General features: G+C 39.5%; 2 protein-coding genes across 2 annotated transcripts in view; both read right to left on the reverse strand.

Moving 5' to 3' along the window:
• The window catches only part of LATS1 (large tumor suppressor kinase 1), a 25,829-nt gene extending 15,738 nt beyond the window's left edge, over window positions 1–10,091 (reverse strand). The window contains exons 1-2 of the mRNA XM_055433026.2: window positions 9,750–10,091; window positions 4,611–4,758 (exon numbers count right to left, since the gene is read on the reverse strand). Of these exons, the coding sequence (XP_055289001.1) occupies window positions 4,611–4,758; window positions 9,750–10,091 (490 nt within the window). The remainder of the gene's footprint in view (window positions 1–4,610; window positions 4,759–9,749) is intronic.
• The window catches only part of LOC129560814 (uncharacterized), an 18,812-nt gene continuing 2,401 nt past the window's right edge, over window positions 10,090–26,500 (reverse strand). Inside the window, exons 2-4 of the mRNA XM_088840484.1 lie at window positions 26,412–26,499; window positions 21,586–22,087; window positions 10,090–10,226 (exon numbers count right to left, since the gene is read on the reverse strand). Of these exons, the coding sequence (XP_088696610.1) occupies window positions 10,210–10,226; window positions 21,586–22,087; window positions 26,412–26,499 (607 nt within the window). The 3' untranslated portion in view covers window positions 10,090–10,209. The remainder of the gene's footprint in view (window positions 10,227–21,585; window positions 22,088–26,411; window position 26,500) is intronic.

Here is a 26,500-nt window from a genome sequence, read left to right on the forward strand (position 1 = left end):
CTATATGGTTGTACCCAGATTTATTTAATCAGTTTCCCTGACGGCTATTACAGTGGTTTCCAATCTTTTGGTTTACCCTCCCCTCCAAAAGCAATGAAAAATTTTGTACAGATATCATTTCATAGATATGTTAGGTAGATAAATGATTAGAAATGGCATTATTGAGCCAAAGGATTTGTCCATTTGTAGTGTTGATAAATATAACACTAATTTTAAATATATTTCAGTATGGCTTTTAAAACAAAAAGGTAAAGGATAACTAACTGAACACTAAATAAGGTAGAGATTTTACAAAGTCTCTATTTAATGGAATTTCCAAATAAACAGGCAAGAAAACATACAATACCAAAGGAAAAAAAAATGATATGTTCAAAATAGTTTTGTCGCTTAGAAAAGTGCTGATATATTTAAAATATATGTAAAATACATTTGTGTAAAATACATTTGTATAAAATTCAATACACATAAATAATATATTCCAGAAGGATTAAACATTTAAATGTTAAAGATGATACCATACAAGTATACTAGGAAAAAAGCAATGAATATTTAATACTGGGGTACCTCTTTGTACCTCCCGGGAAGGTCTTCCCAAGTATGACAAACACAGAGAACAGTACATAAAACACTTAGCACCATTTAAAACAAAACAAATAAGAAACACTCATAAATTTGAAATGTCAACACCACATTACCCTGGGAGAAAATGTATTTAAGAACACATGAAAAAGAAACTGGTAAATATTCAGAACCGACAGTTTAACACTCTATTTTATCTAGGCTTGTCAGCATCCTGGGGCTATAATTTCTGGGACAGTCATCACTCTGGGCAAGTTACACAAGTCCTCTAACCACAGGTTCAGTCTTACCTTCCTCGGAGAGTCAGCTGAGGCCAAATGCACCAAATCACTCTCCCACTTTTACCAGTTAAGATGAAATCCCTGCAACCCTCAAGTACACTGTGCTTAGTAGTGCTTAGCTGTTCAGTTGTATCCAACTCCTTACGACCCCATGGACTGTAGTTTGCCAGGCTCCTCTGTCCATGGGGATTCTCTAGGCAAGAATACTGGAGTGGGTTGCCACTCCCTCCTTCAAGGGAATCTTCCCAATCCAGGGATTGAACCCAGATCTTCCGCATTGCAGTAGGATTCTTTACCGTCTGAGCCACAGGGAAGCCCTAAGTACACTGCCACCCTTATTGCTATGAACCTCCCATGAAGATCTCTGTGTTCTTCAACTTCCTAAACCCACCCCCAGACACACTTTTTCTATGACGAGCAAATGCTCCTCCATTACTGACTTGTGCTCCAAGCTTCCCCCCTCCTTCTTAAATAAGCGGATTAACATCTGCTGACATTACTTTCCTTTCAGCCCTTTGCAATTAAGGTTTTCTTTAAAAAATAAACTGGGTTAAAAAGTGGAGCTCCACTTCTTTGCTCTCCGATTATGTTTCTAGATCATGGTTATTTCTGCATTCTCTTTTAAAAAGCCAGTTCTTTAGAAGCTCATGCTATCTGTGGGAGGTCATATTCATTCTTTTAATGTTCACTTAATGAACACCTACTTGCTCACCTTCATTCACCCATAAATTCTAACTTTGGCTCTCTGCTAAGCCCTGACAACATTCAATAACTTCAACATCCACATGAACCATGAATCACCCTGGTTCCAGGTTCAATCCCTGGTCAAGGAACTAAGACCCTGAAAGTGGTGTGGCACAGCCTCCCCGACCCCCACACAAAAGAGGTGAAAACTGGATAAGAATTCTGAAGTATCAAGCTAGGATCTTCAACAAATTCTGCAATATAATGGGACACTTTCACTTGGATAACTCAATAAACCTAACTAAACCTTATGTCAAAAACCAGACTTATGATCTTTCTCCACCAAATTCTGTCCTTTGAGCATTCCCTTTCATAACGTGAGGCATCACCATCCATTTTTATACACGAAAAGCCTAAGAGTCACCCCACTCTGTTATCACCTACCACATGCAATCTGTATCTGTGTTCTTATCAATTTTATTCCTCCTATCTCTTTCTTAATTCATTCAATTTTCTCCACCATCATCTCTCTAGTCTAAATCACCTTCATTTCCTGTGTACTGTATTTCTTATCAAGTCTACTCCCTCCTCTGCTCTCTCTAATTCATTCTCATCCATTGCAGTGATCTTTCTGAAACACAAAGTTAATCATGTCATTACCCTGCTTGAAATGTTTCCATAACCTCCTACTGCTCTTAGGATAAAATCAGTAGACAGCCCTGCATAGTCAGGCCCCTATGCACTTCTCCACTCACATCTTACACTCTTTTTTCAGCATTTGAGCCACTTTCATTTCTTCAAATGTACATACCTTACTAAAAGAAAAGTCAAAGCAAAAGTCGCTCAGTTGTGTCCGACTCTTTGTGACCCCATGGGCTCTATGTCCATGGAATTCTCTAGGCCAGAATACTGGAGTGGGTAGCCTTTCTCTTCTCCGGGGATCTTCCCAACCCAGGGATTGAACCCAGGTCTTCTGCGTTGCCAAACAAGCCATGCATAGGAACAAACTTCCTCACTAAACCCATCCCCACTAACCCTTTCTTCAGATATCAGCTCTACTATCAGTTTAACAGGAAGGTTTTCTCTGATGTCACTGATCAGGTCAAAGCGCCTCCATCGTATATGTCCACAGAATCACGTAAGTCTCCTCTCTTCACTCACACTTCATTCCCATGTAATTCTACACGTATTTCTGTATTCGATCTCCCTTACTAGAATCTCAACTCCAAAAAGGGCAAGAACTTCATACCCAATGCCAAGCAAAGGGCCTGAAACAGAAGCTGACCAATAAAAATCTGCTTAATGAAAGAATGAAAATATTAGGCCTCTTACAAATCAATTTAAAAAGATAAACACAAGATTAAGAAAGAATTAAAACGTCAATTTAAAAATAATAAACAAATGTTCAAGCTCACCAGTGATCAAAGAAATGTGGATGTAAACATAGTATTTTCATAACCATTAAACATATGAAAAGGATACTACCTAGGATTTACAAATACAGGCATTCTCATATTAAACTGATTGGAACAGTCTAAGTTGGTAACACCTTTCTGGACAGCAATACAGACATATCCTGGATGTAGACGGTTGTGCGTTCAGTTATAGGCCAGGTTAGTAAGGTGAATAATGCAATAAAGTGAGTCATACAGACTTTTTGGTTTCTCTGTTCATAGAAAGGTTATGTTTACCTTACACACACACACGTGAATATATGAATATATATATACACACACACCATAGTAAGTGGGTAATGCTGCTGCTGCTGCTGCTGCGTCACTTCAGTCGTGTCTGACTCTGTGCGACCCCATAGACGGCAGCCGACCAGGCTCCGCCGTCCCTGGGATTCTCCAGGCAAGGGTTGCCATTTCCTTCTCCAATGTGTAAAAGTGAAAAGTGAAAGTGAAGTCGCTCAGTCATGTCCAACTAGTAGCGACCCCATGGACTGCAGCCCACCAGGCTCCTCTGTCCATGTGATTTTCTAGGCAAGAGTACTAGAGTGGCTTGCCATTGCCTTCTCCGAAGTGGGTAATAGATTACATCTAAAAGACAATGTATATACCTTATTAAAAATACTTTATTGCTAAAAAAAAGGCTAACCATCATCTGGGCCTTCAGCGAGTCATACTCTTTACTGGTGGAAGGTTTGAAATATTTCGAGAATTACCAAAATATGACACAGAGACATGAACTGAGCAAACACTGCTTGCAAAATGGTACCAACAGACTTGCTTGGTGCAGGGTTGCCATAGACCTTCAATTTGTAAAAAATGCAGTATCTGCAAAGTGCAATGAAGTGAAGCACAACAAGATGAAGTATGCCCATAAGAAAAACTTTCTGTAAATCTTTGAAAATTTACTTTTACCCAATCATCAGAAACGTACAAAGATTTAGGTAAAAGGGCATTTACTTCAGTATGTCTGTAATGGCCAAAAAAAAAAAGGAGCCAGGCAAATGTCAAAAAATGAGAGGCTGGCTAAAAAACATATGTGATAAATCTATCCCACTGTAGCTAAGTGTTTTTTAGGTCAGTTAATAACAATGAAAATTATATATGGTGAAGTAAGTGAATACAGCAGCTTTTAATATGCCCTCTGCTTTCACTTAAACAATAAACAAAATACACACATATAAATCCACTCATTTTTCACAGGAAAAAAAGACTAAGAAATAAAACATACCAAAGTCTGGTGGGTATTTATAGTGGTGCTTTGTTTACTTTCTAAATCTATGACGAACATGTTTCACAATAAGAAAAGATTATATACGTGAAAAATGAATAGTTTGAATGATGATATTTATGGTTAAAAAGAAAAATATTTCAGTTGCATTATAACCAATCAAGCAGTTCTCAATCTAGACTGCTGCTTATCAGAAATTAACTATGGAGCTTTAGGGCTCCATCTGCAAATTCACTTTGGTTTAACAACTATAATGCGATTATTCTGGCTTGAGACTCTCACTTGTTGTGATGCTTTTAACAGTTGCTAAGACAAAACATTTTATATACTTAAATATTTTTAAATATTATAAAATAATATTAGAAAAAAAAACTGATTAATCACCTGGCTTCAAGTTGGCATTAACAGGTCTGGCAGCTGCTGCGGCCATCTGTTCCCGTCGAGGATCTTGATAACTCATTTTACTGATGAATTCAATTGCAGCTTCTATACTTCTGTTATTAGTTTTCTGAAGAGCTTGTATAACCATGTCCTGACATGAAGTTTAATAAAATTTAAATCATATAATTAATAAGAAGGAAAGAGCACTATAACTTCCACCAGAGAAGTTCATCATTTTGAGGAGCAGGTCTCAAGCCATAATACTAACGTCCTGTTTGTAAAACTACTATGAGGGGAGGGACAAGATAAGGGTAGGGTATTAAGAGGTACAAACTACTATAGATAAAATAAATAAGCTACAAGGTATAGCATTGTAAAAGTACAAAAATCCATACAATCTCAAATTACTAAAGATAATAAAACAAACCCTCAAATCCTTCAAATGTTTCTTTAATATTTTCACCTTTACGTAAAGTATTCCTGTTTTCTTCTTGGGTTTTTTCCCAGATACAGTCACGATAACATGCTTCTGAATTTCTCATTCTTAATTTCATTCTTATATAAACAGAGGCTATCAGATTGTTAAAAACAGTATCAATCAACATACTGGAAACCACTCTTTTGCATCATGGGAAGTATTTTATTAAACATCTCTGTTGTGTTTATTAGTAAAAGAGCTATGTTGTTCTGGTTCCTACCTTCTTAAGAGTTTAAGGACACAAATATAGGACAAATGGTAGAGAAAAAACACTCAGACTTTATATGATTTGTCACAAAGACTTTAGGAGACTAGGTGGTATGACAGAAAAAAAAGGAGTTTGAGATCAACTGGAACCAAAGAGTCTGAGTTCCAGCAGCCCGGTATTGTTTCCTCATGCTTAGAAGCAAAAATACACTCCAGTGACTGGAGATTTATAAGCCTCACTTTAGAACTGAGTGAACTTTGGCAACTTAATTTAACATCTAAGAGCTCAATTTCTTCATCTGTAATTCGCTCAGAATTGACATGAGGATTACACAAGAAAATATATAAAAGCACAGAAGCACAGTGCCTGGAGCTCAGATATGGGTTGTTCTCCAACTCTGTTCCTTATCCTTTATGCTGCTGCTGCTGCTAAGTCACCTCAGTCATGTCCGACTCTGTGCGACCCCTGAGACGGAAGCCCACCAGGCTCCCCCGTCCCTGGGATTCTCCAGGCAAGAACACTGGAGTGGGTTGCCATTTCCTTCTCCAATGTGTGAAAGTGAAAAGTGAAAGTGAAGTCGCTCAATCCTGTCCAACCCTTAGCGATCCCACAGACTGCAGTCCACCAGGCTCCTTTATGCTATGTAAACATAAATTATACACTAACATGCAGAAAGGATACTGATACGCATTTTTCAAGAGGGAGGCAGCTACTTACTTGTCCTATAGGATTTACTATTTCAAAAACTACTTTTAAATGAAAAACAGCTTAGTAAGACTAATGGGTTGAAAAGACACTGTTAGGCAATCGTCTTACACAAAATGATTGGAGATGACTGTGAGGCCAAGTAAAAAAAGGCTGTGGCACAGACGTGTTGCTTACTCAAGATCTATTCTTTCTTTAAAAAGTTACTAGGATTTTGATTGAAGTGTTCCTTATAGCTATTGGCCATATGACAATTCTGACCAATGAGACAAAAACATAAGGATTTCTGGAAGAACGCTGCTATCCCTGATTTAGGTACTGGTTCTTCCTGTATCCTGTTTCTTAGATAAAAAGGTACATTGTGGTCACATTTTATATGATCAGACTTTGCAAATCTGTAGTGAGATACAAAGGATTAGTAAGTCTCACTTTATGTGCAAATTTAAAATAATACAAATCACCCAAATTAAAATTCATCAGGGGGGGCTTAACTTTAAAATTGGTTAAACCAAGTGAACTGCAAACTGTATTTACGCAATTATCACATGGCAGTGCCATCTCAGTTGGTAAGAAAACTGATACCCACCATTCTTTTTCAACACTGTGGAAACCATATCCTTAAGCGCATTAGAATTTCAGCTTGTGATTCTGATGATTAATTATTATGCTGGCTTTTATTTTTGAATTTTATTGCTATACGTTAAATTATTTGTTACATCTGTAACAATATCAACCAAGTGTTCCTTAAGTGGGGGTGTTAATGCCTGTGTGAAAAAGAGCACCCTCAAATCAGTAACTTTGGAATAGAAGTCCTGTATGATAGAAAACATTATATCCATATTGCTGTGCTTTGGATTTTCATGCTTAGAAGCAAAAATATATTCCAGTGATTGTAGCTATATGTGACCCAAGAATACAGTGATCCTATTTAAGACTTATTCCTGTGAGGAAATTAATCTTGAAATATTTAAGGCAAAAAAAAAAAGAGAGTAAGTGAAAACTGAATCAGAATTTTGAAGTACCAAGTTAGGATCTTGAACAAATTCTGCAATACAATGGGAAGCTATCAGAAAGAATGATTCAGGAGGCAGAAGAAGTAAATTGCCATACTCTTTATATCACTGCAAGTATAAATAATACCATTATTTCCTTATTTGAATAAATAAGGATTGATAAATGATTGATAAATGTCTAAATGTTTTTAGTAAAGCAACCTTGCTTAAGGGGCTGCTAATGTCATAAGGTAAACAATTTTGAAATGTGTGATTGCAGCAAAGCTAACATCTTTGTAATGCAAAGCAATTCTTATTATTACTGCCCACAGATAAAGAACAGGGCACTGACCAATGCCTTACAATTCTTAAAACTGTCTATGTTAGAAAAAAAATTTAAGTTCCTTAAAGGTATGGTGGCTTCCCTTGTGGCTCAGCTGGTAAAGAATCCGCCTGTAATGAGGGAGACCTCAGTTCAATCCCTGGGTTGGGAAGATCCCCTGGAGAAGGGAAAGGCTAACCACTCCAGTATTCTGGCCTGGAGAGTTCCATGGGCTGTACAGTCCACGGGGTCACACAGAATCGGACACGACTGAGCGACTTTCGCAGTAAGGGAACGGAGCATTTTTGTTGTGATTCCCTATCCTGACTGATGGCTTCACACACAGTATAAATACATATTTAATGATGTGACTTAATCTGACATACACATTATCACTTAAGGGCCTTTAGAGTATAGCCATGTGCTTTCCTAAACTTCCTCTTCCTAGTACTATGTAAGAGGAAAGTAAAAGATCAGTGATTCAGCCTTCTCTTTATTATCTGCCTTGTGACTAAAGGATTAGGAAGAAAGTACTCTAAAGACTCTCCATTCAAGTCATTTCTTTAATCCTCCAACTATTAACCAGGTCCTCTACTCTACATATATTTTCTGGTGCAAATCCAACATTCTTAGAACATTTAAATATAAAATTAATAGGAAATAAGATTAATCAAATGAAGAGAATGGGCCAGAATCTTTTTTCTTCCTAGTTTTGTTGTAAATTTCCCTTTTCAAATCCATTACTATAATGCCTACTTAGGTTCTCATTTTTAAAATTAAACACAGAGACAGCTGAAAATGTGGTCACTAGAATATTAACAAAGTGAAGAAATTTTAAGGGAAATTATTTTTGTGAGGTGAAGCTAAAGGTAATTTTTAGTTTTTTTCCTTATATGGTTTAATTTTTAACATGGAATAGATGATAATTTTAAAATCAGGAAAAAAGTTACTATAATTTTTAAAGAAAATGTAATCAATGCCTGATTATCCACATTTAGTTATAATTTCCATGGCGAGTTTTTACTTAGAATGATTTCTGCCATTTAAAATATTCACCTGAAGAATATGATCACAGAAAAGAAATTTTACAAGGAGATTCAACCAGTCCATTCTAAAGGAGATCAATCCTGGGTGTTCATTGGAAGGACTGATGCTAAAGCTCAAACTGCAAAACTTTGGCCACCTCATGTGAAGAGTTGACTCACTGGAAAAGACTCTGATGCTGGGAGGGATTGGGGGCGGGAGGAGAAGGGGACGACAGAGAATGAGATGGCTGTATGGCATCACCGACTCTGTGGACATGGGTTTGAGTGAACTCTGGGAGTTGGTGATGGACCAACGCCAGGGAGGCCTGGCGTGCTGTGATTCATGGGGTCGCAAAGAGTCGGACACGACTGAGCGACTGAACTGAACTGAAACAAAATATGATTAAATAATAAAGGCTATGAAAACTTTAAAAATGAGTTCTAAAGGTAAAAATATTAAAGTTAGTATAATTAAAATGGACTGAAATTTCATTAAAAAACTGAAATTCTTGGAGATTGATCAACAAGTAAATTTTTAGTTTTTGTGAGTTTAAGACTTGCATCTGAGAGTTATATGAACATAACTGCTTAATGATATCTCTGATTGTACTTCTTTCTCTGTAACATAAGCTTAAACTTCATATCCTTAGGGCTATCATTTCTTCAACAGCCACTCAGCTCACCATAGCAACTACGACACACAAGCAGATGTCCTTACCCTGACCCCACCTGTGGCTTTCCTCACCTGCACTTTGGCTCTGACTTCATAACCTTTTAAATCTCAGAACCACAGAAAAAACTAAAGAAATATTCATTATTTTGCTTCAATAACTAATGAAATTGCAAACAACATTCTTTGCTTGTAGAATGTACATATTTGTATGACTCATTGGAAAAGACCCTGATGCTGGGAAAGATTGAAGGCAGGAGGAGAAGGGGACAACAGAGGATAAGATGGTTGGATGGCGTCACTGACTTGGCAGACATGAGTTTGAGCATGTTCACGATGGGAGTTGGTGATGGAAAGGGAAGCCTGGTGTGCTGCAGTCAATGGGGTCACAAAGAGTCGGACATGACTGAGTGACTGAACTGAACTGAAGGTAGTTGGTGGTTTAGTCGCTCAGTCAACTCTTGCGACCCCCATGGATTGTAGCCTGCCAGGTTCCTCTGTCCATGGGATTCTCCAGGCAAAAACACTGGAGTGGGTTGCCATTTCCTTCTCCAGGGGATCCTCCAGGAATCAAACCCAAGTCTCCTGCATTGCAGGCTGATTCTTTAGGGACTGAGCTACCAGGGAAGCCCTACATATTTGTTTACATAAATAAATTCTCAAAGGCAACATTTAGGTAAATCACCTAAAGTGCTACACAGTATAAGGCAAGAAAAATTCTTTTGTTTTTAACAGTGCTTACCTCATCAAATCCAGCAGCTTGCAAGTCTTGAAGCATTTGTGGATTAACTTCTGAAGGACTCCGACTTGTTTCATTTGCAAATGGTTGTAGAGAGTTTCGAATTTCCAGCAAGGCTTTATGATGCATCCCAAACTTGGGTGGATTTCTGACTTGCCGTGGATCTTCAGCTGACATTTTACCCATGTTTTGCTCAGCCTTAGCAGCATCCGACGGTTTGGATAAGTTCCTAAGGGATTCCCGAATTTCTTGCAGCATCTGCCGACTGCTGCCAGTGTAGTTACTGGCAGGAAAGGTCTTAGGCCTCATTTGTCTATATCCTTCTGGCTTTTCACTCCTCTTCATGAAAACATCTATATTTATAACCCACACAAAATACTTCTTTAACAGCTACTTGATTGAGATTCAGAGCTTTCCCGTGAGCAAAACTTAAAAAAATCTTTTGCAGAAGTCCCCAGGAATGTTACAATTCTTTACAATCTAAATAAAAGGAAAAATAAGCAAAGCTATAAAATGGCTGACTGATAAAGCAGTGCCATGCACAGCAGGTATCCTCCAGGGGGTATACCTTTTAAGATCACAAGTAGATGCCTGAAACTTCAGATAGTACTCAACCCTATATATACAGTAGACCTCTGAACAACAGGGGTTTGAACCGCATGGGTCCACTCATATGTGGATTTTTTTCAACAAATAGGGACTACAGTACAACACAATCTGGTGGTTGGTTGAATCCAAGGATGCCGAATGGAGGGCTGACTGTAAAGTTAGACTCAAATTTTCGATGGCACAAAGGGTTGGCACCCCAGCCCCTGAGTTGTTCAAGAGTCAACTGTACTATGTTTTTTCCTATACATACATAACTATGATAAAGTTTAATTTAGTAATTAGGCACAGTAAAAAATTAACAACTAATAACAAAATAGAACAACTATGGGAATTCCTTGGCAGTCCAATGGTTAGGATTCTGTACTCTCATTCCCCAGATACCTCAAGTTCAATACCTGGTCAGGGAACTAACATCCCACAAGCCATGTGGCATACACACCCCGCAAAAAAAAAAAAAAAGATTTATAACAACATACATGTAACAACACGAATGTAGTTTCTCTCTCAAAGTACCTTACAGTATAAATGTTATGTCTTAACTAAGCACATATCATATACTGTGGCGATGACTTTCATAGTTTGAATTGCAACAGCAAAACTAGTATACATTTCTGTTTTTCTTTTGCACAATCACAATTTTGTGTATAGAAGATTTGTTCTTATGGTAGATCTGAAAGTCTCAGCACATATTTTTTTTCTTATTAAACTGAGAACTTTCACTTTGAACAAGCGCTTGATGGCTTTTCTTTGGTATATCTCAATTGCCGGCATCACTACTCTTGTGCTTTGGGGCCATTATTAAGTTCTCTCAGTATCTAGGTTGCACTTCATTTACAGCCATCCAGGCATTCCTTTAGTTTGGGTTTCAACTCCAAGTTAGCCATCATTTTACTATTATTATCCACCATTCCAAAGATGGTTCTCCTTAATAGAGAGGAAAAACACAAAATAAGAATAGTTTTGCTTCTCTATGTCAAGATACATTTGCCTTCCATTCCCCTAACACAGAAACTGGTAAATATAGGCAGTGCAGAAGTATCTGTTAAACTAATAAATGCAAGTGATTTATTCCTTTTTACTCTTAAGAAAATATAATTTTGTTTCTTTCAATTATAAAAAAAAATGCACCCTATAGAAAAAATTCAAATATCATGTAATTACATAAGATAGAAGTCCCTCATAATTCCCTCCCTCAACAGAGAATTGCTGTAGTAGGTTGAATAATAATATTCCAAAAGCTAACCACTTCCTAATCCCTGGAAACTACAAATATTATCTTAGTTGGAAAAAGGGACTTTGCAGATATCATTAAAGGATCTTCAAATGGGGAGATTATCACAGATTATCCAGTTGGGCAATTACATGCATGAGAGGCAGGGGGAGATTTGATACACAGAAGAGATGGAGGCAATGTGACCATGGAGGCAGGGACTAGAGGGTGCAGCCAGAAGCCAGGAAACGCTGGCAGCCAAACAAAGATGGAAATGACAAGGAACTGCTTTTCTCCCAGAACCTCTAAGGAACAGTGGCCTCAATCGATGATTTAATTTTGGGCCAGTGATATTGATTTTGGAATTCTCGCCTCTAGAACTGTAAAAGCATACATTTATGCTGTTTTAAGCTTTCAGTTTTACAGTAATGTGATTTTTTGAAGTTTCAAGTAGCTCGGTCGTGTCCAACTCTTTGAAACCTCATGGACTGTAGCCTATCATGCTCCTCTGTCCATGGGATTCTCCAGGCAGGAATACTGGAGTGGGTTGTCATTTCCTTCTTCAGGAGTTCTTCCCAACCCAGGGATTGAACCCGGGTCTCCTGCATTGTAGGCAGATGCTTTACCATCTGAGCCACCAGGGAAGTTAAAGAAATGTGATTGGATTGGCCCAAACCCAAACAAACTTTTGGGCCAATCCAATATATAAGACAAAGGAATCTAACATAATCACTACTTTTAAAAATCACTATTATTAATAATACTGCATATTATAATATTTTTACTCAATCAAAATGGGATCACAACACACAAAATACATTATTCTTTTACATTATCATGTGAATTTACAAGAAAAGAACGTCATGTTGACCAAACTTAAATGACCAAAGAACTCTTTCCTCCATAGCATTTTATGAAATTCATGCTCTGTGTACTATACTTTAGAAAATGCTGAACCAGAGAGATTCATTCTAGTCCTATATTTACAAAGGACTATATTTAAAGGTCCGTCTAGTCAAGGCTATGGTTTTCCAGTGGTCATGTTTGTATGTGAGAGCTGGACTATGAAGAGGGCTTAGCGCCAAAGAATTGATGCTTTTGAACTGTGGTGTTGGAGAGGACTCTTGGGAGTCCCTTGGACTGCAGGGAGATCAAACCAATCAATCTAAGGGAAATCAGTCCTGGATGTTCATTGAAGGACTGATGCTGAGGCTGAAACTCCAAAGCTTTGGCCACCTGATGTGAAGAACTGACTCCTTGAGGGCAGGAGGAGACAGGAATGACAGAGGATAGGATGGTTGGATGGCATCACCGACTCTATGGACATGAGTTTGAGCAAGCTTTGGGAGTTGGTGATGGACAGGGAGGCCTGGCATGCTGCAGTCCATGGGGTCGCAAGGAGTCGGACACAGCTGAGTGACTGAACTGAACTGATATTTAACTCTGTACTTTGACAATTACTCAAATGTAGTTACTAACATTTCTAACATCCAAGTGAGTGCACAATAGTCATAGAAATGACTGAATTCTGGGATATGTGTAATAATGTGCTTTCAGTTCAGTTCAGTTGCTCAGTCGTGTCACTCTTTGCGACGCCATGAATCACAGCACGCCAGGCCTTCCTGTCCATCACCAACTCCTGGATTTCACTCAAACCTCATGTCCATCGAGTCGGTGATGCCATCCAGCCATCTCATTCTCTGTCGTCCCCGTCTCCTCCCACCCCCAATCCTTCCCAGCATCAGAGTCTTTTCCAGTGAGTCAACTCTTCGCATGAGGTGGCCAAAGTATTGGAGTTTCAACTTTAGCATCAGTCCTTCCAATGAACACCCAGGACTGATCTCCTTCAGAATGGACTGGTTGGATCTCCTTGCAGTCCAAGGGACCCTCAAGAGTCTTCTCTAACACCACAGATCAAAAGCATCAATTCTGCTGCGCTCAGCTTTCTTCACAGTCCAAATCTCACATTCATACATGACCACTGGAAAAACCATAACCTTGACTAGATGGACCTTTGTTGGCAAAGTAATGTCTCTGCTTTTTAATATGCTATCTAGGTTGGTCATAACTTTCCTTCCAAGGAGTAAGCGTCTTTTAATTTCATGGCTGCAATCAGCATCTGCAGTGATTTTGGAGCCCAATAAAATAAAGTCTGACACTGTTTCCCCATCTATTTCCCATGAAGTGAATAATGTGCTTTAGGTTTACATAAATGTATAATTAGTTTACACTTTTTCATATACACAATGAAATATTATACTTGTGAATAAATATGATGCCTGGAACTTCAAAATAGTCTGATTTTATGATGATTTGGATGAGACAAAAGTAGTGATAAACTGATGACTGTTGTAGCTCGGTGACGGGTACATGAGAGCTCACTGTACTATTTCCTCTACTTTTGTGTACACTTGAATTTTCTAAAACAGAAAGTTAAAAAATAAAGAAAAGGAAATGACTGGATCTTGGAATGGTTCTGCTACAAATTATTCTTATTCAAATACAAAGTACACTAAAACACACAGGATTTCTTTAAAGAAACTATCAATTCCATGTAACAATATCATTTCAACACTAGCTTTTCAAGGGGAATAACAAAACATAGTTTTTTTTTTTTAACTTAAAACTAGAATATGATTGTTTTACAAAGTTTCTGTATTTAAATGTTCATTTCAACTACAAGATGATCTGCATCACCTGACTTCAGAAGTGGTGAAATGGAGGAAATATGGCATATATTTATTTTCAATCATTGTTTATTAATCTCTTTGGCATAGACTATATTGACATACTGCCCTCTATTTCCCAGATTAGTTGCCAAAACCCTGCAAGTAGATGTCTGTGAGTCAATTCTGGGCCGAGGCAGTTGAAAGCTGGTGTGGTTCTCCATCTGTCATTTTCCTGATTCAGTGACAATGTAGGTGACATTCTGAGATGGTAGCTTCCTATTTATGGAGGCACTGTAGGTCCCTAAGCCACTGAATGGCTTACTACTGACCCCCATGGGACTCTGTGTGAGCAAGATAGGAACCTCTGCTGTGTTAAGCCATTGATATTTTGGGATGTTACCACAAAACAGTTTAGTATTATGTGGCAATAAAGACCATCCAAAACAAGCAGAGTCTATTTACTCAGAGCTTACTACAGGAAGGGAGTTAGCCACCATCACTTGTGTTTAGCAGAGACTCAAAGGCAGGCATGGGAGTGGAAAAACTTTCTACTGAAAAAAGAGGGAAGAATTCAAGTATGCTCTACCACAAGGAAGTTGGAGGTCGGCTAACTATAAGTACAGCATCCTGATTGCTTTGGGAAGCATATTTGGTTTTCTCTGCTTGGTCCTGAGGCAAGGTGACAAGGCTGATCAAGACTTGACTCTTTGGGACTACTGCCACTAAGACTGTGTGCCACAGTTCTGTTTTCATATATGATCTGGCCACTGTGTATCTGTATACAAAGTCTCTCATTATCCTAATACAGAAGTTGATACCTAGAAGTGAGGTGCTGCTATAACAAACATGGTATTGGCTAAGTGGTAGGCTGAGGGTTTCAAGGGAACGATACTGGAGAACCATGTTTCACAGTAGCAAAATATTTGATAAAGTGATTTGCTTGTTATAACTTACAAAGTAACAAGGAGCCCTACTGAACTTGTAGTTCCACGAAATGAGTTTGGAAAAGAGAATCTTAGAAATATATGTAGGCTGCTATTGGCTATCTGGCAAAGCATTATAAATAAAGGATAAGGTCATGAAAGAAGCAGGTTATTTGTAAACAAAAATAGAAAGGGATAGAGTCCAGAAATTTAAAGTCTTGCAGAACTGGAAAAGCAGCTTGCTTCTAGACTGAAACACGAAGGGATAGAATTGAAAGATTTTGAACACAGATGCTCACTGAAACCTCTTAGCTGACTAAAGTACCTCAGTGGCTTAAAACAAACAAACAACATTAAGGGTATGGTCTTCCCTCAAATAACCAACTGAGAAGAGAAATGAGAGTTCTTAAATCTTTGGATGAGGTTCCTAACACATGAAAACTTTTGTATGGTTACTGACACATGGAACTGACTGGAACTAAACACATCAGAGGCTTTCTAACTTTAAGGAAACTGTTTTGTTAACCATTCAAGCTCAAATTAAAAAAATTTTCAGCTCTTGTGCAACGCAAACAAAAACACTTGGGCTCTTAACTTCTTTGAGCAATAACTTAGTCAAAAAGATTTGCACCTTCCAAAGAGGAATATTTCCCCAAAGCTCACACTTCATAGGTGACCAAGGATGGAAAAGGAAGAACTCCCTGGTTCTTGGAGAACAATGGCCAACAGTAACAGAGAGCAAAGGATGAGGCAGTTCCTCCCAGGAATCTCCTCTTCCTCCAGGGCTGGTTGCTTTCACAAGATCTGCCTGTGGAGGTTTTAAAATTATTTTATCAGAAACTGCTACTTCCCATTCTTCTTCTCTTTTTTTTTTTCCATTCTTCTTCTCTTTTTAAAAAAGATTTATTTATTTACTTATGGCTATGGTGGGTCTTCACTGCTGTACTTGTGCTTTCTCTAGTTGTGGCAAGCAGGGGCTACTCTACAGTCGCAGTGCAAGGGCTTCTTTTGTTGTGGAGCAAGGGCTCCAGGCACACAGCTTTAGTAGTTGCGGCACGCAGGCTCTAGAGCTCGGGCTCAGTTGCTCCCTGGCATGTGGGATCTTCCCAGACCGGGGATCGAACTGGTGTCCCTTGCACTGCAAGGCGGATTCTTAACCACTAGACCACCAGGGAAGTCCCCCATTCTTCTTGTCTGGTAGTAGTGCTTATTATGGCCCTTCTGTCCTTGTCCTACCATTGTGCACACGGTGAGTGAGAGGTAACAGAGAGGATGACAGCTAGAGTGAGGATAACTTCACATATCTCTGGGCCAAGAGGAGCTATATTTGGACCTGATGGAGAGATTACTGGACATATGGAACACAGGACCTGTGTGTGAATCTAACTACTGCTGCTTAGGGCCCAATACGCTAGCAAGAGAGTAACATAGTACTATGAATGTCTTTCTAGGACAGAAAGTATAGTGTTTTCTTGATTCGAAGATACATGCTTTTCCACATTTTAACATTTTTGAAATTGAGCATATCTTAAAATCAATATTAAAAGGAATTTTCTAGCTCCAAAGCAGAGAAGATCTGGAACAGCAGAGAACACACATAACTTGACCATAAGTAAAAGGTAAAATTTCCCTGTCACTTCAATTGCAATTATTTTCACTGGCAGCACCACATGTGGTTGAATCTAGACCTCTGATTAATGTTCAAAATGTCTTCAAAAAGATTTCACTATGATGTAATATTATGTATTCAGAAACTGTCATCCAATATGCAATGCAATTAAAGGCATAAACAGCTGTCAAATTTCGGTGAGATCACAGAATTTTCAAACGAGAGAGTCTTTCATGAAGGACAAGCACTCAGACGTGAAATATCTGTCAAAACCTTTTGAATTACCTTCAGAAGTTATTTAATTTCTAGCAATAACTCACTCAACGCAGGAAAAAAAAAAAAAACCTAAGAGTTTAAGCAAAAATGAAAGGAAGACAAAACTCCAGTATTCTTCAGTATGCCTCAAATTATATACTCAATCATAAAGACAATAAAGAGGCTGAAGATTATTAGCTGGGGTTATAAAAAGTAACACACCATCATGATGTTATATGAAGCCCAAAGTAAATGAGAAGAATTTCAGATTCTGAATGTAAATAAGGCTGAGGCTTAAAAAAATGGAAAGGCATACAATTGAAGGGATAAATGTATGCCACTGAAGGTTAGTTAGAAACCATGTTTATTTCCTTTGCCCTGAAAAACTGTTACAAAAAAGACTGCTTGTTTTAGACTTATTAAAGGTATCTTGAAATGGAGGAAATTGACAATTCAACCTCATCTTTTAAAATAACTACACTGAATTACATTATGTAGATGTATTATAACTTAGCTATCCCCTACTGATGGTCCTTTAGGTTATTTCCAATTTTTTGCTATTATAATGTTTTAAACACTGATAACTTCAACTGTATTGGTAATATTCCAGTTCTGAGGATGGGTGGTGAGTTCATGGGTATTCATTTTATTATGCTTCATAGCTTACATGTATACACATGTTCTTTGCACATATAAAAGTTAATAAAAATTGTGGCAATAAAAATTCTTGTGTTGGGACCTCCACTGCAAGGGGGCATGGGTTAGATCCCTGGTCAGAGAACTAAGATTCCACGTGCCATGCGGTGGTATAGCCAAAAATAAATACATAAATAATGAAGTGCATAATTCAATCATTTTAAGTAAATTTACAGAATTGTAACCATTGAAACAATCCATTAAAAAAAAAAACTTTGTGTGCCAATTATTGAGCATTTCCCTTTAAGATAAATTCCTAGAAGTGGAAGGAATTGCTGGGTCAAAGAGAATGAATATTTAAAATTCTGATACTTTTTAGGTTGCCTTCCAGAAAGCTGTACTAATTTACAAGCCCTCCAACAATGTATAGTTGACCCTGGCATTAACAAATTGAAACTGATATGTGAAAACTCAAGAAGTAGAGAAAAATTTTAAAACAACTCTTCAACACTAAACAGCTTACCTCTTTAACCCATACCACACTGGTGCCAGATGAGTCTTTCTAATATATAGTTCTGACCATGTTACCTCACTACTCCAGAGCCCTCAAAGATTCCTTTAGCTTAGTAATTAAAGCCAGAGATCTGGGTCAAAGAGCAGGGTACAAATCCCAGTTTCTACAAGTAACTAGCTTTGTGATCTTCAAACGTGGGCAACAGTCCTATTTAAATAGGGTTATTTTAAGCATTAAATAAGTTTAATACATGTCAAATGTTTAGAATAAGTGCCTGACTCAATAAATGTTATTATCTTCTTACTCTTTTCACCATCTTACCCACCTAGATTCTCCTGGATGTAACAGACACTCTAATCGAACCAAATTACTTGCTCTCAGCTAATGTACCTTGTGCTTTTCTAATTTCATGTTCTTACCCTTCCTGTTCACTCTTCTTGGGAAAACCTCTGCCATATTTCTTCTTGAAGAAATGAAACCCAGCCTTTAAGGTACCATTCAAAAGTGTTTATTGAAATGTTAGTTGTTATCCTATCTGAACGACTTTGCACAGTCAAATAAAACTTATTTTTCCTGCTAAATCACAAGAGCATAAGATGTCTGGGGGAGATATATATATATTCTTCAGATGAGAAGATCGATCCAGAGAGGTAAAGTGGCCTGTCTAAGATCATATAGCCAGCTGGAAGTCAGGCTAGAAATGGACTCACCAAAACCTGAACCAGTCCAGGGCTCTTTTTATGATACCTACATCTTGAGTCTTCCTAAGGGAATATGATTCACATTCTCTGAAGGAATTCTTCAATTTGTTAGACTGGACAGACAAAACCTCCATTTCTTAGAAAGTTCAGACCTTGATCAAATGTGCAAGGACCTACTGTGTAGCACATGGAACTATGCTCAATGTTAGGTGGCAGCCTAGATGGGAAGGGAGTTGGGGGAGAATAGATACATGTATATGAATGGCTGAGTCCCTTCGCTGTTCACCCAAAACTATCACAACATTGGTTGACTGGCTATACCCTAAAACAAAATTAGAGGTGTTTTTTGTTTTTTTTTTTTTAAAAAAAACAAACAACTTGTGGATCATAACTGTTCCGACTAACCCATTATTCAACACTTAAAAGTCCAGCTTGCTAAGAGAGTTTTCTGATGTACACAAAGAACAAAATGAGCTTCTTCCATACCCTTTCCCCATATCTTTCCCCCTGAGATTCAAAGCTCAGTATGAGTTCCATTTTCCAGGGATAAAAGGACTGCATTAATAATGATGTGCCCTAGATTTCTTCCTTTTACAATAAATTATCATATTCAATAAAAAAAAGTACAAATGTAAGTCTCAAAAAATATCACTGATACCTTGTCCAGCTTAAAAGAACAGATGCCATTACAGCAAGAGATTTCAAATTGTTACCTTAGGTGGAATTAGTTTTATAAAAAGACAGCATGTCTCCATACTTTGATTAAATCAATTAGAAGAATAGCAACAGTAACATGTACCATCTTAGCAGCAAAGCCTTAGCTGCTCATACAACAATATTCAAGAATCTCTGCATATTGATGATGTTTTCTCCAACTCACTTTCTAAGAACTTATCAAAAGTGAAAACAATCACTATATTTTATCTTCATGCTGAAAAAGGATTGCCATTTATACTTGATAAAAATGTTGACCAATGACTAAATTACTTTTGCAGTCAACAAAAATCCCCCATTAATCTAAACATAATATCTAGAAGGAAAACTAAATCATCAGAGTGGAAACTATTCCCATTCTACATTTATGCAGAGTAACAAGGAGAAGCACTAAAAACAAAAACAAAGTGACTTCTCCGGTGGTATAGTGGATAAGAACCCGCCTGCCAACGCAGGGGACACAGGTTCAATCCCTGGTCCAGGAAGATTCCAAATGCTGCAGAGCAACTGAGCCTGAGAGCCACAACTACTGAAGCCCATGCTCTAGAATCCCAACAAGAGAAGCCACCACAATGAGAAGCCTGCACTCCGCAACTAGAGAGTAGCCTGGCTCTCCCCAACTAGAAATATAAACAAACAAACAAAAACTTTAAAAAAAAAAAACAAAAAACCGAATAACCTACAGAAGGAAATCTATGTATCATATCAAAAATATGTAGCAGAAGCATTTACTATTTGCTTTTGAAGAGTGCCAAGTCATATTCAATAAATATTCAAGCACAAAAAAAATGTGCCTCCCCGGGCATGTACCATGATCTAGTTTCTTGCAGTAGCAGCTGATCAGGGGAACACAATGCTACTTCTTTTAATGTTAAATCAGTCAAATTCCTCCACTGCCTTAGGGAATCAACAAGCTCATTTTACCCGTCTGTCAACTTATTAAATCACAAATGTAGGCACCTTAGCAGAGAATATTCATTCCAATGATAAGAGTCGTACCTCTTCTTCCACATGGAGTTAATTTAATTAAAAACAAATTCTTAATCTCCAATATATAATCCATAAAGGCCTGACAAGCTTCTGATTCAAATCCATTTCCCAAACTGTAGTGAAACAATATTATTTGTGTGTGAGATTATACTTATTTCTTACCAGATTTATACGTTATATTTTGATATATACGGGTCAACAGACATTAGATTTTGCTCCCTTAGAGAAGTACTTTCAACTGAAGAAAACAACTTTCAATTGGAGAGAATGGGGTGAAATCAAGTCACCTGAGAGTCATTCTTTGTGATACAAATTCTTTTTGAAGTTATACTAAACAGTGTCTCCTTAATTTCCTTTCCTTCCTTTGCTGTGTTTATATACCCAGGTCTCCCGCATTGTAGGCAGACGCTTTACCGTCTGAGCCACCAGGGAAGTCCTTATATACATACTCCTACTCCGTAACGATCCCTCCAGGTCTCCTACCCCTTCCAACTATGTACAGTACCTTATTTACAGAGGACTGTAACCAGAAATTCGCAGCATTTGTTCAGGGTTATATAGCATCTGGTTCCTCTGGGATGAAAGAACCGTGGCTCCTTTGCTGCACATTTCCTTCAGAACCACCTTTCGCTTTTCCCTCCCTCCTAAATACCGCTGACCCGAGCGCGCTGGGCAGAAGGGTGGAGGAGCGAGGGAAGACAGTCCGCGCAAGGCCTCCAGCGGCACAGGTCCCTCCCAGCCTAACCTGAACCTCCAAGGCCGCAAAGCCCGGGGCTCTTCCTGCAGCCCCGGGCGCGGCCAAGCCTGGCTTCCTCAGGGCAGGGCTCCTCTCAGGTCCGTGCAACCAGCCAAATCGGGCCCGCACCGGGCCGCCGCGGCCCGCCCGTCCACAGCAGCCCCTGGACCCCCGCCAGCGGGGATGGGCGTGGGCCCCCACGGCCACCGCCCCGCCAACTCCGGCTCTGGAGGAGAGAGTGCGCCCCAGCCGCTACGCCAGCCTCGGACCTACCTGCAGGGGCACAGCGGGGCTCCTGGACAGCGGCCACGGGCCCGAGGGCGGGCGCCGAGGCGGCCGGAGCCCTTCCCGGGGGCCCCCAGGTATCCCCGAGGGGGCAGGGCGGACAGAGGCGCCGGGGGGCTGCCGCGGGCCAGCGCGGCCCGTCGCGGAGGTCGCGGGGACCTGGCTCTCCCCTCAGCACCAGGCCGCCGCCGCCGCCGCCATTTTGCCTTTCACTCGGTGTCGCCGCCGCCGCACTCCCTTGCAGGGTTCCCGGATGTGGGCATTTCCCGGCGTCGCTTGCGCGGGGGCCGAGGACTGGGGGCTTCTGCCCGCCCGGCCGCCTGCGGCCTCCCTCTCTCCGCCGTCGCCCGCTGGTCTGCGTGTCCGCCAGCTGCGGCGCCCCCGCCTCGCGCTGCCCAGGTGACTCGCCCAGTCTGGTGGCGTCAGGCTCCCTCCTCCCTAGCCCACTCAAGTATTTCAGTGTCTCTCTCTTTTTTAATTTGAGCTCTTTCTGTGGCCGAATATAGAATAAAAGATGCGTATGTGAAGGAGTTTATTTCTCAGAAGGAAACAGCAGTGAGTTGGACGTTCAGGATTTGGAAATTCTAGAGACTTTGAAATAGCTAGAATTTTGCTTAGCACTTTCCCCGACTGAATCCGTGAGTTTAAGAATTTGCTGAATCAGCCGGATTAATATATTCTCGAACCAGGACAGACTAGGGAGTTTAGAGATTTTGATAGGGCAACCGAATCGGTAGAAGAGGAAGTCATTATTGCCGTAATTGGGATAATGATGACTGCGGAAGAGGCTTTATTTCTTCTTCAGTTCAGTCGCTAAGTCGAGTCAGACTCTTTGCGACCCCATGAATCCCAGCACGCCAGGCCTCCCTGTCCATCACCAACTCCCGGAATTCACTCAAACTCACGTCCATCGAGTCGGTGATGCCATCCAGCCATCTCATTCTCTGTCGTCCCCTTCTCTTCCCGTCCCCAATCCCTCCCAGCATCAGAGTCTTTTCCAGTGAGTCAACTCGTCGCATGAGGTGGCCAAAGTATTGGAGCTTCAGCTTTAGCATCAGTCCTTCCAATGAACACCCAAGACTGATTTCCTTTAGAATGGACTGGTTGGATCTCCTTGCAGTCCAAGGGACTTTCAAGAGTCTTCTCCAACACCACAGTTCAAAATCATCAATTCTTCTGGGCTTAGCTTTCTTCACAGTCCAACTCTCACATTCATACATGACCACTGGAAAAACCACAGCCTTGACTAGACGGACCTTTGTTGGCAAAGTAATGGCTCTGCTTTTTAATATGCTATCTAGGTTGGTCATAACTTTCCTTCCAAGGAGTAAGCGTCTTTTAATTTCATAGCTGCAGTCAGCATCTGCAGTGATTTTGGAGCCCCAAAAAATTGAATTAAAAGTTTCAGATAGGATCATTGAGTTTATGATGTTTAAATGTTCTTTCCACCCATTGTACAGGGTTCTTTTGCAAATTCTGCCTCTAGAAAATAAATACAGTTAGTATTTTCAAATATCTCATTCTTTTTTAACTAGAGACTAACTGTATTTGTTTTTAAGACTTCTTTTTTTCTGATGTTGAATTTGTTGTTGGCTACTGTATGGAGAAGTTAAAATGTGAAACCCTCTGTTAAAAGATTACATTCCAGGAGAGGTTGGTTGAAAATCTATATTCCACAATCAGTCTGTAGAAGATATGACCCAAAGTGGCCCTAGGTCTTAACTGTCTTCACCTGGAGGTAACCTCAGGGTATCTTTCAGCCTCAAAATTCTATGACTTCTGTGAATCTGATATGTTCACGGACCTGCTTGCCCTCTCTAGAAGGATTATGTATCTGAAAGAGCAGACTGCCCCTTGAACCTTGTCACCTGTCACTTGCCCTCAGAACTTAAGCTCTTCGTCTCTCTAAACCTAAAGGTGGATATCTCCAAAAACTACTGTCTTTGGGAAAACTCCAGGATAATTCAAGGAGCTCAGGAAATTTATCTCTATATTAAGAGGTTTACTTCTGTGACGCCAAGGGAGAAAAGAGCAGGGAAAGAAGAGAGGGAGTGCTCAGGAGAGAAGAACTAACCACCAAGATGAAAAGTGGCAGAGACTGGGAGGGGGTGGAAGTGAAAGACAAGGGAAGTACCTACTAGGAGTGCTGGAAGTCTAAGAATGACAATACATGCCGTTGTGTTTGAAGGTCTTTTTGTCACTGTGATGGAAAACCCTTGGTCCAGCTTTGGCCTATTCAGTTCTTCATTGCTTCATGGAAGAAGGTTATTTTGCTTTTGTTGTTGTTAAGTGTAGTTGCTTTACAATATTGTGCTAGTTTCAGGTGTACAGCAGTGATTCAGTTCTAAATGTATATATTTTTCAGATTATTTTCCATTATGTTATTACAAGATATTGAATGTAACTCCATGTGCTATACAGCAAACCCTTGTTGCTTATCTATTTTATGTAGAGTAAGTTGTCTCAGTTTGTTTTTTATCAACAAAATGTAAGGAGCCAAATGTCATACTTGGATAATTGTAGGAACACAGGCAGCACATGTGGAAGAAGTCTGCAGAGCACTGTTGTCCTGAGAACACAGGCCTTCCCAGTTCATGATATCTTAGGGGAAGGTTCTAAACTGTGAGTAGCCATATTCTGCACTTAGTTCAGTTCAGTTCAGTCGCTCAGTCGTGTCCGACTCTTTGTGACCGCATGAACCGCAGCATGCCAGGCCTGAGTGGAGAACTGTGTTCCACCTTCTTGAGAGCAGAGAATCTACATAGATTATTTGGAATTTTGAGCAGATTTGTCTCCTCCAATTTTTTTCAGACATTATCAATGTGGACTTATGGATATTTCTTTAATAGCGTGGGAGTTTTTAAAATTGATCAAATTTTTCCAGCTTTGGCTGTTAAGAGCTCTTCCAGTTAACTTGTGTCCCTGTGACATACTCCCATCATTGTGGGCTTAAAAAAACAAAAACAACAAAAAACTTTCTCACTTTCTGGCACTGCAAAATGCTCTAAACTACTTGGTTTATTTCTTGCCCTCCAAGGAGTCTTGGTTCCTTTTATTGGGAGAATGTTTTTAGAAACCAAATCTGGGTTTGAGTTATGCTCATTGCTACTGAGGTATCCTTGCTTGTAGGATCTCTAGCTAAGAAATTTTGATTCCATACTATGCAGGAGTAAAGTCTGTGTTTTGATTTGTTGCAGCTAGTATTTTACAGTCTGGTATTAATCACAGTTTAGCTTATTTCCATGGCTTGTACAAAAATTGCTTTGAAAACTGATGCATATCTGATGGCTATGTTGGGCTGTCAGCTGTTCTTCCCCCAAAGTCCAGTCATGACAGTTTATAATTAAAATTTCTTACCTGATCAGCTAGATTTTAGTCTCTTCTCCCTGATTCTGTCTTCTCACCCCCACCTCCTTTGTGGCTTTCTCTTCTAATACAGTGAAGTGTTGAAAATGTTTTGATGCTAAGATGACTGTAGTCGAGTATGTGTGTGCATGCTCACTCAGTTGTCTCTTTTCGACCCTATGGACTGTAGCCTGCCAGGCTCCTCTGTCCATGGGATTTTTCCAGGCAAGACTACCGAAGTGAGTTCCCATTTCCTCCTCCAAGGGATCTTCCCAACCCAGGGATCGAACCTGAGTCTCCTGTGTCTCCTGCATTGGCAGGTGGATTCTTTACCACTGAGACTGTAGTCTGTTAGTTATTTTATTCTGTATTGCCACTTAACGTTAATTGTGGTTCAGAATGATACCAAAGAAATAGTTTAACAGTTGCATATCATAATTTGGCTCTACCCAGATTTCATTATCTGTAAAACAAGAGCACATCTACTGCTTCAGATCATCTAACTAGTCTGAGCTAGATATCTTGATACAGTAAGCTTAAATGAAGGCTTGATATAAACTATACACTAGTGAACGTAGTATGCGTCTTAGACAAGATTCTAGAATGGATCATTAAATGGATGATGTTTCCACAATACTGTGAAATAGAAGTGTTATTCTCAAGGGACAAGGAATTTTTCAATGATGCCAGAATTTGGATAGGATGATGGCTATAGCACAGGTGTTTTTCTCACAGTAGCCTTGTGAACAAGATAAATGCATGGGGCCGAATGTCAGAAATCAGGCTGGTTTACAAATATTTCAACAACTGTAGCTGAATACTAATGGCTCGCATGTCACTGACACTTGGGAAGACCCTAGGAGTGTGCCTAAGCACAATAGTCCATTTAATCCAAGGCGATGAAGGTGCAGCAAGCATGATGGGCGAATCTAAAATGACCTGCTTCTGCAGAAAGGACTGAAAGGTGATCATTACTTCTTTCCCAAAGTGAAATACCATTTGTCTTCTTAACCAGGAAGATGTACCCATTGCAAGAATCAAAACCATTGGCATTAACTTTAGAATAGGGAAGTATGGTTTGGGGAGTATCAGGTGTGAAAAATTAAAGGTGTAAGTTAAATTAGCAGCCTAATCAAACCAGTATCAAAATAGTTAGAAAAAGCTGAGACAGCCACTACAAAGGAATATTGTACCCAGAACCAAGTAGATTTCTGTCATACTCTTATCAAGGCAGAGACCACTGGGAAAGTATTCATTTTGGAAGTCTCACTTAAATGGTGGTCTTTGGCAAATGAGGCATTTTTTTAAAAAAGGGAAAACATAATTGTGAGTTTAATTTAGTTCAGACTGATTCAGGGCTTACTATTATCAGATATTGTGTTAAACAACTCAGAGACGGGCCCTGTTCTTGGGCTTATGGACCAGTAGAGGGAGACAGGCTGCTTAGCAGATGGCAGTAAGCACAGTACAAGCTCTGCACAGTGGGCTTTTGATGCAGAGTACAATTTAGCCCAGATTGTTACGAGGCCAGCGAAGGGTTTCTCAAGAAAATGACACC

Source organism: Moschus berezovskii, chromosome 10 (assembly GCF_049115385.1).
Source record: "Moschus berezovskii isolate FMDL1 chromosome 10, NW_MosBer_1.0, whole genome shotgun sequence".
Lineage (NCBI taxonomy): Eukaryota > Metazoa > Chordata > Mammalia > Artiodactyla > Moschidae > Moschus > Moschus berezovskii.